This window comes from Drechmeria coniospora, chromosome 01 (assembly GCF_001625195.1).
Source record: "Drechmeria coniospora strain ARSEF 6962 chromosome 01, whole genome shotgun sequence".
Classification (NCBI taxonomy): domain Eukaryota; kingdom Fungi; phylum Ascomycota; class Sordariomycetes; order Hypocreales; family Ophiocordycipitaceae; genus Drechmeria; species Drechmeria coniospora.
In genome coordinates, this window is record NC_054389.1 from 6,772,710 (window position 1) to 6,787,403 (window position 14,694).

At 56.5% G+C, this 14,694-nt stretch overlaps 5 protein-coding genes across 5 annotated transcripts; all 5 read left to right on the top strand.

The window, feature by feature from the left end:
• Positions 1–872: 872 nt before the first annotated feature.
• Positions 873–2,121, top strand: DCS_01759 (uncharacterized protein; the record flags this gene model as incomplete). Its single annotated transcript, XM_040799090.1, has 3 exons — positions 873–948; positions 1,014–1,595; positions 1,658–2,121. The coding sequence occupies 3 exons, from the start codon at positions 873–875 to the stop codon at positions 2,119–2,121; spliced, it is 1,122 nt and encodes a 373-aa protein (XP_040659973.1).
• A 617-nt stretch (positions 2,122–2,738) lies between these two features.
• On the top strand, positions 2,739–3,638 carry DCS_01760 (uncharacterized protein; the record flags this gene model as incomplete). Its single annotated transcript, XM_040799091.1, has 1 exon — positions 2,739–3,638. The coding sequence occupies one exon, from the start codon at positions 2,739–2,741 to the stop codon at positions 3,636–3,638; it is 900 nt and encodes a 299-aa protein (XP_040659974.1).
• A 3,829-nt stretch (positions 3,639–7,467) lies between these two features.
• Positions 7,468–8,980, top strand: DCS_01761 (amino acid transporter; the record flags this gene model as incomplete). Its single annotated transcript, XM_040799092.1, has 2 exons — positions 7,468–8,853; positions 8,924–8,980. 2 exons carry the CDS (start codon positions 7,468–7,470, stop codon positions 8,978–8,980), a joined length of 1,443 nt encoding a protein of 480 aa, XP_040659975.1.
• Positions 8,981–10,247: 1,267 nt separating this feature from the next.
• DCS_01762 (putative CYB2-lactate dehydrogenase cytochrome b2) lies at positions 10,248–11,614 on the top strand (the record flags this gene model as incomplete). The annotated part of the gene is made up of 5 exons (XM_040799093.1): positions 10,248–10,612; positions 10,675–10,804; positions 10,890–10,964; positions 11,041–11,289; positions 11,342–11,614. 5 exons carry the CDS (start codon positions 10,248–10,250, stop codon positions 11,612–11,614), a joined length of 1,092 nt encoding a protein of 363 aa, XP_040659976.1.
• A 1,246-nt stretch (positions 11,615–12,860) lies between these two features.
• On the top strand, positions 12,861–14,693 carry DCS_01763 (uncharacterized protein; the record flags this gene model as incomplete). The annotated part of the gene is made up of 1 exon (XM_040799094.1): positions 12,861–14,693. The coding sequence occupies one exon, from the start codon at positions 12,861–12,863 to the stop codon at positions 14,691–14,693; it is 1,833 nt and encodes a 610-aa protein (XP_040659977.1).
• Position 14,694: the final 1 nt, after the last annotated feature.

Sequence of the window (14,694 nt, forward strand, 5' to 3'; positions counted from 1 at the left end):
CGTACACCGACAGGAGCTGCAAGTACTGTACGTATCTGCACTCGTACTGACATGTACAAGTACAAGTATCCTTGGCCAAGTCCACGTGAGCGTCATCGTTCCATGTCTGTCGTCATAGACTGCAGTTCCGTGACTTTCTTTTGTCATGCAAGGGCTGCCTCGCTTCCTGAGAACATGTACACCATCTGAACCCTGAATACGTCTTTCAAGGAATTCCCATGAATTCCCATCATTCGAAACGCAGCATCCTTCTCTTTGTCCCCTCCGCCGACGTGAGGGTGTCGTCCTGCCTCCCAGCGGTCTGGACCACGAAACGGTTTCCTTGCGGCCCGACGTTATTCCGGTTTCCGACGCCTGCCGATCCCCAAGACGGAACCCGCACCGGAAGGGTGACAGAAAAGCACCTGCCACGCCGTTCAGTAGGTTGTTGGCTACTGATGAATATGCACGACGATGAAGAAAGAATTCATCATGTTTCCCGATCGGAGAGCATACTCTCGTGCGCTTTCAATCTATAATACATCATCGGCCCATTTTCTTCTCATCCATTTCGGCAGCATCAAGATCGGCTAGCAGTCAGAGCAGTCAGAGCAGTCAGGAGGGCGTTGCCCATCATTTTTGTCGACACCCTCATGTACCTCCGTACTCGGCAACGCCAAGAGTTGGTTGGTTGGCCATCGTCTCCTAGCAAGCTGTCCTTTGTCGGCGCAAGCTCTGTCGGTGCGCAATCCCACCACCACCAGCAGTGCATCGCAAGCACAACCGGCAGAACATCGTCGGCCAGCTCTGGTGCCACGCACTCTCGCATGGCTTCCTGAACCCGCGTCGAGGGAGACAGTTAGGATTGGAAATTGCACTCGTCCACCGTCGCCATGTCGAGCAACGAGAAGCTTGACAAGGGCAACTTTGGTGCCAAAGGCAGCATCGTCAAGGCCTTTGACGCATTTCGTACGTCTTCTCCCCTTCAACGTCGACACCGACCATCTGGACCGTGCGATTGACACCCCCTCCAGCCAAATCGAAACCCCAATATGTCCTGAGAACGGCCGGCGGCGGCAAGTGGACCGTGGCCATGGCCGTCATCTCCCTCCTCCTCTTCGGCAGCGAGGTCGCCCGCTGGTGGCGCGGCTCCGAGTCGCACACGTTCGCCGTCGAAAAGGGCATTTCCCAGTCGATGCAGATCAACCTCGACGCCGTCGTCAAGATGGCCTGCGGCGATCTCGACGTCAACGTGCAGGATGCCTCGGGCGACCGCATCCTCGCCGCCACTCGCCTGCAGCTCGACCAGACCAGCTGGAGCCAGTGGGCCAATGCCAAGGGCGTTCACCAGCTCGGCTTGGACAAGGAGGGCCGCATCATCACCGGCGCCGGCTGGCACGCCCAGCACGATGAGGGCTTCGGCGAGGAGCACATCCACGACATCGTCGCTCTGGGCAAGAAAAAGGCCAAGTGGGCCAAGACGCCGACGGTCCGCGGGCCGCCCGACAGCTGCCGCATCTTTGGCAGCCTCGAGCTCAACAAGGTTCAGGGAGACTTCCACATCACCGCCAGGGGCCACGGCTACATAGAGGCGGGGAAGCATCTCGACCATAACAGTACGTGGAAAAGGCGGACCTTGGATCCTCGGCTGGGGGCAGCGCTGACCCATTTCCTCCAGTGTTCAACTTTTCCCACATCATCTCCGAACTGTCCTTTGGTCCCTTTTACCCCTCGCTCGTCAACCCCCTCGACCGTACCGTCCACCACGCCGGCTTCAACTTTTACAAGTTTCAGTACTTCCTCTCCGTCGTTCCCACCGTCTACAGCGTCGGCTCGAGCTCCATTGCCACCAACCAGTACGCCGTCACCGAGCAGAGCAAGCCGGTCAACGAACGCACCATACCGGGCATCTTCGTCAAGTACGACATTGAGCCCGTCCTGCTGTCGATCCGCGAGAGCCGCGATGGCATCTTCGTCTTCCTCGTCAAGCTCATCAACGTCCTGAGCGGCGTCCTCGTCGCCAGCCACTGGGGCTACACGCTGACCGATTGGGTCAAGGAGATTTTCAACAGGAAAACGAGACGGGCCAGCACCATCGACGGCGTGCTGGGGACGGCGGATGATGAGGACGATGATGAGTAGAAGCTTCGTGCGCCATAGACTGGGCTGGCATTTCGGCGGCGTTGGGTATGGCGTCGAGGATTGTACATTAACTGCAACTCTGGAGAAATGGCATGTGCATGATGTCTAGTCAGTCGGCCGGGTGTGAAGCTGCGATGCTGGACGGACATGCATGCGTGACGGCATCACGGTCTCCGTGGAGCGACGAGAATCGACCTCGGTGTCGTTCTCACCGCAACGCAGCGACATTGACGGATGGATAGCTTGGCATGCCTGGAAGTGACCAGCACCCCTTGAAGGTGACACACGCAGCCATGTCTAGCCGGCGACAGGGATGCCGGCCGCTGTTTGCTGTTTGCTGCCTAGCTGTCCGCCCACGGCGCCTCACCTGACGGTGCTTGCATATCCATGTGTCCCCAGGGGTGTGGCACGCACCGCCAGGTTGGGTGAAAAGGGTGCCATGAGCAGCACCGGCGCTGACAGCATAAATGGTCGGTCATCTTCTCCCGTCTCGCCCCAAGCCACCTTGATCTTCATCAAAATCACCGCGTCAGGGGTGACTCGGCCTCGAATAGTCCTACAGCACCGTTGTTCTTGGAGCTGGCCAACAAGCTGCTGCTGGCAAAAGTCAAGACGCAATGCTCGCCGCTGCGCTGCATGTGCTCGCCCTCGCGCGCGCCTGCAACGCCGATCATCTTCAGGTCCGGGCCGAACCCAAGCCAATCACTGGCATTACTGATTGGAGTTCCGGTCGCCCTCCCAACGGCATCAACGACGCGGAATGGGCGAAAGTCATGGCCAAGCCCGATCTCGCGGCCGTCCATCCTGTCATGGGCTTCGACACGTCCAAGGCCTATCCGTCCGAATCGAGGGGCTGGACCGTCAACGTCGCTGTGCGGCATGGTATCCCTGCCAAGGACTGCATGCATGTCCAGAACCTGACGGACGACGACGTCTTCTCCGCCTGGATGCTCCGTCTCGAGCCCAATGGCGGCGCTTATACCCCGGACGAGACGTGGAAGGTGGACGTTACCCTCATGCGCCTCGAGCCCGAGAACAAGACGGCCATGGTGGGCGACGATGGGAGCTGCAAGAAGCTACTCAGCGACGCGTGCATCGACAAGATCGAAAAGGCCTCGGCAGACATCCCCCAAGTCCCGCAGGAGTGTCGATTTGGCTGGACGGGGACCACGAACCCGACACCGATGACGGGCGGCTACTCGCGCGTCGACGGCCTCGGGTGGCTCCAGGGAACGGTGCTGCAGAAGGCGGTGTCGCCGGCCGTGAAGAAGGGGAACACGACCTTTGAGGCCGCTCTGGCGAGCCACTCCGACATGGTGTACATCTCCTGGGGGCGCGCGGGAGATGTCAAGGGCGGGGCGAGAATCAGGGGCAAGTTGGTCTGCCTTGGTGGGTTGAACCCTTGGGTCGAGAGGTCGGTCGGCGGCGAGAGCGGTGCCGGGGTGGGAGACAAGGGCACGAGCTTCTTCCTCATACCCATCGTCTTCTCTCTTGTCGGAGCGGCACTATTGCTGTAGTTTGGATAGACATCTGGGCGGCATCTACGTAGACGTGAGCTTGTTGCCGATGCGAGATGGAAAGTGGACCATTGCTAGTTCTTTCATCACCCTTGAGCGAAAAAAGATGCCTCCGTCGATGCCGGATATAATTCTTCTGCTCGGATAGAGCAGGTCATCATCGTGTCCCCTCGTCTCACGACTGGCTCGGCGGGTCTGCAGATTTTCCACCCGTTTCCCGAGCTTCTCTCGTGTCAGTTCACACCAGCTGCAGCAGCCAACGCTGGCATCGGAAAAATCGGCACCACATTGGACCGAAGTGCTTCCTGGCGAGATCGCTCCCGGGCATGGACGTACGACGGATCAAACCCGGCAATTTCAAAAGTCTCGACAACATTACCGCAGTATCACGATACGTTCCCTGCCTGCTGAGCAAACAATCACAGGGGTCCCACGGACCTCGTCCAACGTGAAAGATAAAGGCGACGATCGTTGGAGCCAGTGACAGACTGCTGCCAACTACCACGCCGGTTCGGGAATTGGTCACTTCCGCCCGAGAGTATGGGAGCGGGTTGTATGCGGATCGTCACTTGAGAGAGCGGGAGACGGACGGCAACGATTCGCTGCTGCGTTTCGCCCCTTGGGCTGCATGACGCCGAAAGAAAGCGCAGCAAGACCGCACTCTGGCCGTTAGCAACCCGGCGCTGTCGGCTTGTACTAAGAATAAAACCTACATACAACGAAGTAAGTAGACTGACTGACCATACGGAGTACTCCGCACTCCATGTGGCCTTTTATTTGCTTGCGCAGGCAGAGGGCGGAGGAGCCGATGCTGAGACGTACAGGTGCACGCTCGAGAAGGCGGAGCGAATGTCGATGGCCATCCAGTAATAAAGCTCTTCCCCCGGGAGACGGAATTGCAAGGATTTCTTCGTCCATGGTTCGCCAGTCGTATTCGCAGCATGCCGTTTGCCGCCGAGGAGTTGGATTGGGGCAGATGGAGAAGGGGAGTCGAGGGATGTCGGAGGGGTGAAACGCTAAAACTAAAAGGGTAAATAAGGATACAAGTCTTCTCCGGACTCGTATACGTCATTTACCTGGCTCATTGCCAAGCTGCTTTCCAGTTGGAGCGGCGGCTCCGGCCTGGGTCTTGGCTTGACTGAAATACTTGTACAGATAAGGTGCAGTATAACGTATTGATACGGCGTCAAGTAGGTACCTACAGTATCATGGTACTCGGCTCAGAGTACAGTGTGTACGACCACTCCGCGCACGTTCAGTAAGTAAGTACATGCAGTACTCCGTACAGTAAGTACTCAAGTACAAGTACTGTATGTATGTAAGTAAGTACTGGGCAAGTACGGAGTAAGTACTTGCAACTACGGTAAGCACGGAGTATTTCTCCGAACATGTACAGTACAATCAATACCAGTACATGTACGGAGTATCCGTGTAGGATTACAGTACACGTATTATTATACTGGTAGGTCCTCCGTAATAAGGTAATAATTGTGCTTGTACTGTACGGAGTAAGTATTACTGCACGGGGTACTCCGTACTGTACAGTACTGTAGGTATACTCACAAGTATACTTAAGGTATTACAGCATAAGTGAGTAATATTACTTGTACTCTGTACTCCGTACTAGTAAATATACTTGCTTGTGCACTGGCAGCACATTTACTTCGTACCTGCTTACATTAGCCCTCGTCGGATCATCGGCTCATTTCTCCGGAGAATTCATCATCTGCCCATGCCATTCCTCCTTCCAAGTAAAACCCATCGTGCCATGATGACGCTAATTGTGGGGTTTGAGCGGGCGGCCGGCAGGCGCGATGCTCAGGTCTGTCGCCGCCATCCCCGAGGGCTTCGACAACCAGCGGACACCTGCCTTCTTTCTGGAAATGGAACTGCATCCATCAATGATGAATGATCAAGCACGCGGTTGATTTTCTCCCATACTTTGGCCTTCCTTTGCTCCGTCAATCTCTACAGTGCGGAGTACGACATGACAGTTCCCCCTTGATTCGGCCCCGACACGCTGCCCCTGGTGGACAAATGCCTCAACAATGCCCTCGTTGCATGCAATGCCAGCAAAGCCGGCGAGCATTCATGGTCCGCGCACACCATCACGCTACATGTACGCTCAACTCACATTGCTACACATGAATAGACACGAGCCGAAAAGGGACGGAGGGTGAGCGCGGCATGGACCTGTCGCGATGATACCACACTCAAGGCGCGAATCGAACCCGTACAAACGACGAGCCGACGAGCCGTACCCTCCCGTCCTTGGTGCATCACCTACGATTACCCACTGGACAGGTAATACTGTAATACAACTACGCAAACTTCTGCAAGTACACGTACTTACTTACATGCATAGGTGTACTTGCATTTAAGAGAAACGGGCGGCTTTATTACTTGCTTGAACCAGCAACGATGGGAAGCAAGGTCCTCTCCGGCTAATCCTTCTCTGAAGGGACCCAACAAGTACACCAAAGTACGTACTGTAAGTGCTTAATACCGGCACATGCACCACGTACAGTATCAAGTACAATGTACTTCAGCACACCTACTTTTCATGCCGTCGGCAATGCCTTATCGCCTAGATGCACACAAATCGGCAATTGTCGGGTCCAAGCACGGAGCAGCGCGCCAACGTGTCGGAAAAGCGAAACGCTTATGGGGCCGATGCACCGTATAGTTGCAAGCGCGTTATATGAGGACCCTTGTTTGCACTCGCAAGGACTATTAGTGAGTGCACTGACTTCGGCCCTAACCCAGGTACGCCCCGCTGGTTGCTAGCAAGAGACGCCAATGACGCTCCGACGCGCAAATACGCTCACGCTTACGGAGCACAGCACAAGCACGTCGTGGCGTCGTGTCTCTCGGCCTGAGCCGAGAGGCTAACGCGTGTGCGACGCTTCTTCCGGCCGCCGGCCATCGGCAGTGCGACGAAAACGACGTCAGTGTCATGACCGTAAACCCCCGTGTACGGCGCCGGGCCAGCATTCGTGAAAAAGTGTCGTCGACCTCTCCATCCTCGTCAAATCTCGGACTTGGCCCGATAAAAATCCTCCACTCAAGGGTCCCTGAGCAGGGGTCTGCCCTCTTCTATGCATATCCATCGTCGTCGCGTCGTCTGATGAACTCCACCCCGGGCAAAGTTTTGCCCGCGCAGCCTCCATGACTCGGACTCGCCACCAAAGGTTGTTGATGCACGTATTAATGCCCTTTCCAGACGCGGAAACTGAACGTCGCAGGCGGGACTTCCCCGGCTGCTTCTCAGCCCAACACGGGCAATACGGAGTACTTAGATCTCGTCGAAATCCGTCATGCTGCGGGGGAGGCTGCTTGGAGTTTGCGGAGGAGGCTGACCCTCGACGCAAGCCAAGAGCCTATCTTTCCGTGCTGTTCATACGAGCACGAGTACGAGCACGCACGTACTTACTTGCGACCATCCGTAGCGTTGGACATGATCAAAGCTTCCCTCGACGCTCTTATCTATGGTGGAGCCCCTTATTCCCGCGCGATGCCCACGAGACCACAATTTGCATGTTGCAGGCCTGCCAGCCACACAGAAGCTGCTCGTGGAGATGATAAAAGCTCGCGTGGCCCATGATTGCACCATGCGCTTCGCCGTCCCTCCGACTTCTTCCCCAAAATCCTTCCAGTCGCTGCCACCCCTCGCAGCCGTCGACGTCTTCAGGATAGGATAGGACAGGTCACGACCACAGCCCACGAATCATCCGCTCACCCGGCCTTCCAGCCTCGTGCTTCTTCACAGTCCCTACTGTGCTCCCTACATTCATTATTATTCATTCATTCATCCACTCATCCTCCACCCATGGATCCCGCCGCAGCGAAACGCCCGGCCTCGACGTCGTCGACGCACGCCGGCGGGCCGGAGCTGTTCGGCAAGACCGACGACCTGGCTCTGAGAGACATGTCGGACAATGATGCCGTTGCTGAAACGAGCGACGAGATGAACCAGGACCGCATGAAGCATGCCGCCGCCCAGGGCAACGCCCACTTCCACCGTCTGGGCTGGAAGCGCCTCGCCGTCGTCACCATCGTCGAGGCCATCGCCCTCGGCGCCCTCAGCTTGCCGAAAGCCTACAGCATCCTCGGCATGTTCCTCGGCGTCTTCCTCACCATTGGCCTCGGCTTCATCGCCATCTTCACGAGCTACCTCGTCGGCCAGGTCAAGTTGGCCTACCCCGACGTCTCCCATTACGCCGACGCCGGAAGGCTTCTCTTCGGTCGCGTTGGCTACGAGGTCTTCGGCGCCGCCCTCGTGCTCGAGCTCATGATGGTCGTCGGATCGCACGCCCTTACCGGCAGCATCGCCCTGCAAAACATCAGCGGAAGCGGCATCTGCTCCATTGCCTTCTCCTGCATCTCGGCCATCATCCTCCTCATCCTCGCCATCCCGCCCTCCTTCACCGAAGTCGCCATCCTTGGCTACATCGACTTCGCCTCCATCGCGGCGGCGGTCGCCATCACCATCATCGCCACCGGTGTTCAGGCCGCCGACGCCCCTGGCGGCCTCCCCGCCGTCGCCTGGTCCGCCTGGCCCAAGAGCAACGTCTCCTTCTCGGAGGCCTTTGTCGCCGTCAGCAACATCATCTTCGCCTTCAGCTTCGCCATCGGCCAGTTCTCCTTCATGGACGAGATGCACACCCCCAATGACTACATGAAGTCCATCTGGGCATCCGGCGTCGTCCAGATCGTCATCTACACTCTGACTGGCGCCCTCTGCTACGCCTTCATCGGGCCCGACGTCCAGTCGCCTGCGCTCCTCTCGGCGGGGCCCCTCATCTCCAAGATCGCCTTTGGCGTTGCCCTGCCCGTCATCTTCATCTCCGGCTCCATCAACTCGACCGTTGCACTTCGCTACCTCCACGGCCGGCTCTGGAAGACGTCGATCAAGCAATACATCAACACGCCCTCCGGATGGGCAGCCTGGATCGGCCTCTTGACCGCCTTTACCATCATTGCCTGGATCTTCGCCGAGGCCATTCCCATCTTCAACGACCTGCTCTCCCTCGCTTCCGCCCTCTTCGTCTCCGGCTTCTCCTTCTGGATCCCGGCCATCATGTGGTTCCTCTTGCTGTGCAAGGGCAAGTGGTTCGCCCGCGAAAATCTCCTCATGAGCGTTGGCAGCATCGTCTCCTTCATCATCGGTGCCGTCACGCTCGTCGCCGGCACCTACGCGACCATTGTCGATATTGTACGTTTCCTTTTCGTCCGACCCCTACTGACCTTGGCCTGCCATTGCTGACTCTTCTTCTCTCGCCCAGAACATGATCACTTCCAAGGGCACCGCACACCGCCCCTTTACTTGTCGAACGCCATAGAGAGACTTTCATGCATTACCATGTACTTTAGTTTGCGTTGTCATAGCATCTTCCCTTGAATCTCACTGTAATATAGTACACCTTCTATTGAGCACAGCCTTTCCACGTGCCTCCAGCTCATCCCGGCATTTGTACGGATAAGTGAGCTCGTGTGCCTTTGAATCAGAGGCGATGATCCCGAGTGACGGTGACGGCGTGGTAATGTATAAATACCAGATCAAGGAGTGTATTGAGTTGGGCGTGTTGAGGGAGGGCTGGTACCGCACCATCCGGAGATGGCACGAGTCGATCGGCGCCGCTCCAGTCCTCGCCAATCGCTTCTCCAATTCCCGCTCCATGTCGACAGCCACAACTTCAACGCGAAAATGACCCAACAAGAAATTGTAAGCAGGGAATGTAGGGAGGGGACCCCAGTACCTCCCTGACAAGCGGCAGCAGTGTGCGTGTGGGTTCCAGGTGCAGTGGCGAAGAGTGCCATCATCCCATGATTCTAGGGCAGGCAAGGATGCCAAGTCTTGCCTTCTCTGCGAATAGTCTCGACCCAAGTTAACCCAGGCCTGATCTCTTGGTTGTGACGTTGCGGTGTTTTCCGGACGCTCTAGACGTGGCCGCTGAGAAAGATAGCGATCCCGGCCACTTGAATACTGCCACTGCAGGGGAGGGTGCATTACACATCTCTGCTGCTTGGAAGAGGGACGCATTTCAGATTCATATTGGATAGCGGGCGGCATTTCCAAGGCCGGCTGGCGTTATCCAGTCCCAATCCCCAGCAGTCCTGCTCACTTTCGTTTCACATCACTGCTGTGGGCGGGCTTGTAAATGCTGCAAGACCTAGGCTACGTCGACTTCTTCTTCATCCGATTTCAATGCCAATGTGGAGAGGCGCGGTGGCAGATTCCACCTCGGACCGTATTATCAAACGTCGATGGTAAGCGCATGGCGTTGCTGAGCCTGGATGCCGAAAACAAAACTCAACGGACCTCCCATGTCAAGCGGGATCCCCGAATGTCATGTTGTTCTCAGCAAGCAACTGCATTCCGTATGGCAGGGCAAGTGAGAACAGGCTTCGTCCTTCGAGGGGAGGGGGACATTTTATAGTAAGAAGGGTCGATGTTGTTGCTGTTTTGCCAGTCTCGAATTGAGACGACGCAATGCAGGAAGTCTGTGCCCAGATAAGACTCGAGTGTATCCGTCAATTTCGAGGCATTCTCCGGTCGGGAATCATCAGGAAGCCTGTCTGACTCCGATCCTCTGTGCCAACCCCAAGATGCGATCCGCGACTATTTTCACCTTCGCCCTGGCCAACGGGGCTCTGGCTGCTCGTGCATTCCTCAACGAACCGGATACGGGAATCCAGGACGTCCTGGGGGGCCTGCCCGACGGCAGGCTGCCCGAGCTCAGCAGCATCGTGGGACTGCCTGACTTTGAATGGGTCGCCAAGAAGTACATGCCAGTCCGGAACTTCAGCTACTACCGCAACGGCGCCGGCGGTGAGTGGTCGTACCGTAACAACCTCGAAGTCTTCCATCGATATCGACTCCGGCCGCGCGTCCTCGTCGACAATTGGGCCATTGAGTCGACCCTTTCGATGTACCTCCCACATCCGCTCGGTATGGGGAACAATGAGATCGTGTTCTGAAGGCGACTCGTTTGCATTTTGGAATTTCATCCAACAGCAACTCCTTCGTATGTAGGGCTACCATCCTCGGCCACATCGTCTCGGCCCCCTTTTTCATCAGCCCAGCGGCACGTGCCCACTACGCACACCCCGATGCCAAGCTGAATCTGGTCAAGGCAGCGGGCGCAGAAAAGATTATGTACATGGTATGGCTGCGCGTGCCATTCCAACTTTCCGTATCGAGTCGAACGCTTCGCTAGATCACGACATCTCTTGCCCTCGCTGTTCCAGCCGGCACTCTACGCCTCCAAAACGATCAATGAGATTGCGGCGGCCAAGAAACCCGGCCAAGGGACGTTCCAGCAGGTAGGTGCTGGCGCAATGTACCAACGCACTCAAGCGTGGGCGTAAGCTGTCTGACGGCAGCAGCTGACGAATTTAGCTCCATCTCTCGTCGAATCGGTCGGGGAACCAGGAGCTGTTCGACCGGGCCGAAAAGTCGGGAGCAATGGCCATCGTCTTCACTGTCGACTCCGCCGCGGACGGAAACCGGCATCGGGCTGCCCGCTTCGGAGTCGGCTCTGTGTACGTATTGCTTGGCCCAACCTCTCTCCGACCCCTTGATTCCGTGCCAACTGACCAATGTCCGCCGAGACCTATTTCAAGTGACCCCGACTATTCCTCCTTTACAGTACGTCGTCCGAACCTTTCTACCTATTTCGTTCTCGGTTGGCGATGCGTAGTGGAACTTTTACCGGAGCCTCACCAACATGACGCGGCTCCCTATAATTCTGAAGGGCATCATGACGGTCAAGGGACGCGCAAATGGCGGTAGTCAACAAGGTGCCGGCCATCATTCCTCCAACCACGGCGGCCGCCAGCTCGACGGTTCACCCTCCTCTCTTGAAGTCGCGCTAGAGATCCACGATCGCGCGCCGGACGTGTTCAAGGGAACCGAGGTATACGCCGATGGCGGTATTCGCTACGGTGCATATGCGCTCATGCTGGAAATTTAGGGGTTGCGAACCTAAAGAAGATCAACCTGACCTATATATGTTTTGGTCATCCGAACCCTGTTGTCTTGTTTTAGTCCCGACTAAGGTGGGAAAACAGGCGGACTGGAAGCCAAGGAGGGTGTAGTTGATGGGGAATGGCATCTTGCGCATATTGCCTGTATGCACCATTTCAATTATCCATTCTATATTATTCCCTGACGAAATTATCGTCAACTCTATGCACCTTTTCGCTCTAGGCGATGTGAAGTGGTGGCGGAGGTGCCGACTGATCGGCCACTCGCGATCACGATTACCCTGTACCTCCGATGCTGCTCCAGCATAGGCCGTACAGCTCCGGACTCGGCGACCGGAAGCCGGCGACTTTTCGGCTCCACTAGGCGGTACGGCGCGCTGGCCAGTGTTCCTGTTTTGCGGCGCAACAAATAATTGCTCGCTCGCAAGGATAGGGGAAACGGGACCACCCTCCGTCATCGAGCAACAATTTCATGCATACGAGAGAAATACGGAGTTCCGTTTGTCACATTGTGGACAGGGGCACGGTAGCCTTGTTGCCTTGGTTTAGTTGGGCTGGTGCCAATGGCAACCCGCTGTTTGCCCTTTGCAATCTTCGCTGGCTTACACCCTGGCGTATCTATTCTTTGATTGTTCGCTTGTCAGCGAGATTCTCGGTACTTGAGAATACTGGTGGCTTGTTCAGAGCTGATGTCAGGATTTCATTTATTGGAAACGAGTCAATGAAGCCCAGGAATGCATCATCGCCTGCGTTATAGCATGCCCAACCGTGCCCCCCGGCAGCCTGAATTGCAAGCTCAATCTACTGGCAAACTTTCATGCGTTCATTCCTGATTCTGGCTGTTTCGGAATCCCGTGTTTGTGGATGGCACGGCGCAGCAGCGGGCCTGATTTTGATGACAAGGAGGCCGTGTTATTGCACTGTTGGTTCTGACCAATATTTCCCGTGAGGCCTTTTGCAAGTGGTAAAGGCATAGCGGTATGTGTCTCGCTTGTTGGATTACATCATGCTATCGATGCTATCGAAAACGTGAATTGATGCTTGCAATGGTTGGTCTCTCGTACTTTAGGAGTCAATTCGCCGACGACTTGATCGTGCACCACACGGTACGCACCCCTGAATTCTTTTCGTTATCTTCCCCCTTTGTTGCACTTCGACCCCCGAGAACGATAACTGAACGAAACGTACAATTGAAGGCGGAATAAATCTTGAAAACAATTGCCCAACGGACCCATGATGAGAACCTTCCTTCTCGCGGCTCTAATCTACACGGTCGCGCCGGTCGCGGCCGACTTCCTCGGACCGCGATACCCGATTCCGATCGACGTTACTAGCAACAAGAGCGCGGTGGCGGCCTATTGGCACAAAATTACATCGGGGCTGGAGACACTCCTCAAACACGACAACGGTTACACCTCTCGGGAGCGGGAGCTAAACAATACCAGCTTTTCCCTCGGTTTCTTCTCTGCTCGCGATGGTCAAATGGACTTGCTCGAGTTCCACCACACAGCGAGAGGTGTAGCGAACGGAACCCGGGGGGCGCGAAAGGTGGACGGAAACACTATTTACCGAATAAACTCTCTGACCCAGCTCATGACCATGTACGCTGGCCTGCTCACGATCAAGAGCGAAGACTGGGATCGACCGTTGCTGGAGTTGATGCCGGAGCTCCAAAACAACCAAACCTATTCAGCAATTCGACGGAAGGCACACTCAAAAGTCGATGCAACCAATGCCGTTCCGTGGGGACATATTTCGCTCCGAGCCGTGGTCGGATACTTGAGCGGCATCCCCCGAGACGCCGTTGGTCAGGGCAATCGCCCATTCGTAGGCACCGAGGACCTTTTCGGACATCCCGAGGACCCCTGGGCACCACCTTTTTACGCTACGGAAAGGGGACTGCCGAGTATCTATCTCAACGACAGCAGAGACCCTGCACGACCAGTCTATGTCGATCTGGTGAACACGATCCGTTCAAAGACGAATACACCATGGGGCAGCTACCTGTTGGGGCTTGCCAACCGAAGCCCTACCTTTCTGCCTTGGGCTAGCCCGGCGGTCAGCAACAACGGCTACGTGATCCTCGGCGAAGTGATCCGCAAGACAACGGGAAGCGAGACGGAGACGACGCTGCTCAAAAACGTATTCCATCCGCTTGGGATGACCAATTCGACCACCTTCCGAGTCAAGGACGAGTCCGAAGCCCTCATTCCAGCCGGCGAGAACGTCTACAAGGACTTTTCCTCGAACCTCCATATATCGAGTCCTGCATTCGGTGGCTACTCGACACTTCGTGATCTCGCGAGGCTCGGCGTTGGAATACTGAACCACACGCTGCTATCGGCCGAGGAGACACGCCGGTGGATGAAACCCCTGTCGCACACGGATCGCGTCTGGGTCTCGCTCGGTGCGCCGTGGGAGATTATGCGTCATGTCGACACCGGCTCAAATATTGTGACGGACGTCTATTGCAAGGCGGGCAACTCGCTTGCTTACAGCAGCTTCTTCTGCCTCCTGCCCGACTACGATGTCGGTTTCACCGTTCTGAGCGCAAGCACGACGAAGTCGCGCCTCCGGCTTACGGGGATGCTAGCTGATACCATCCTCGACAACCTTGTACCGGGGCTTCTCGCTCAGGGGGCTGCCGAGGCCAAGGATAGGTTCGCGGGCACTTACACGACGAAGGCAATGGGCTCCCAAGTTTCGCTAAAGATATCCGTGAATCAAACGGTCGGGGCACCGCCAGGGCTGATCCTGTCCAACTTTACCTATAACGGCACCGACCTGCTGGCGAACGGGCTTCTTCCCAACCGGCTCGTGCCCACAATCGCCGACACCAAGAACGGCAAGTTTGCTTTTCGGTTGGTTCGTCAGGAGGGCTTTCCTTTGGGAGCAGTAGGACGGTTCGCCGATTGGGAATCCCTGAGCTGGGCCGAGGTCGGGCGGAGGACGTACGCCAACGCCGACCTCGACCTGTTCGTATTCGACGTCGACAAGAAGGGGGGCGCGACGGCCGTATGCCCGGTGGCATTCAGGGTTCACATGGAACGAAATCACAAAGCCTGAG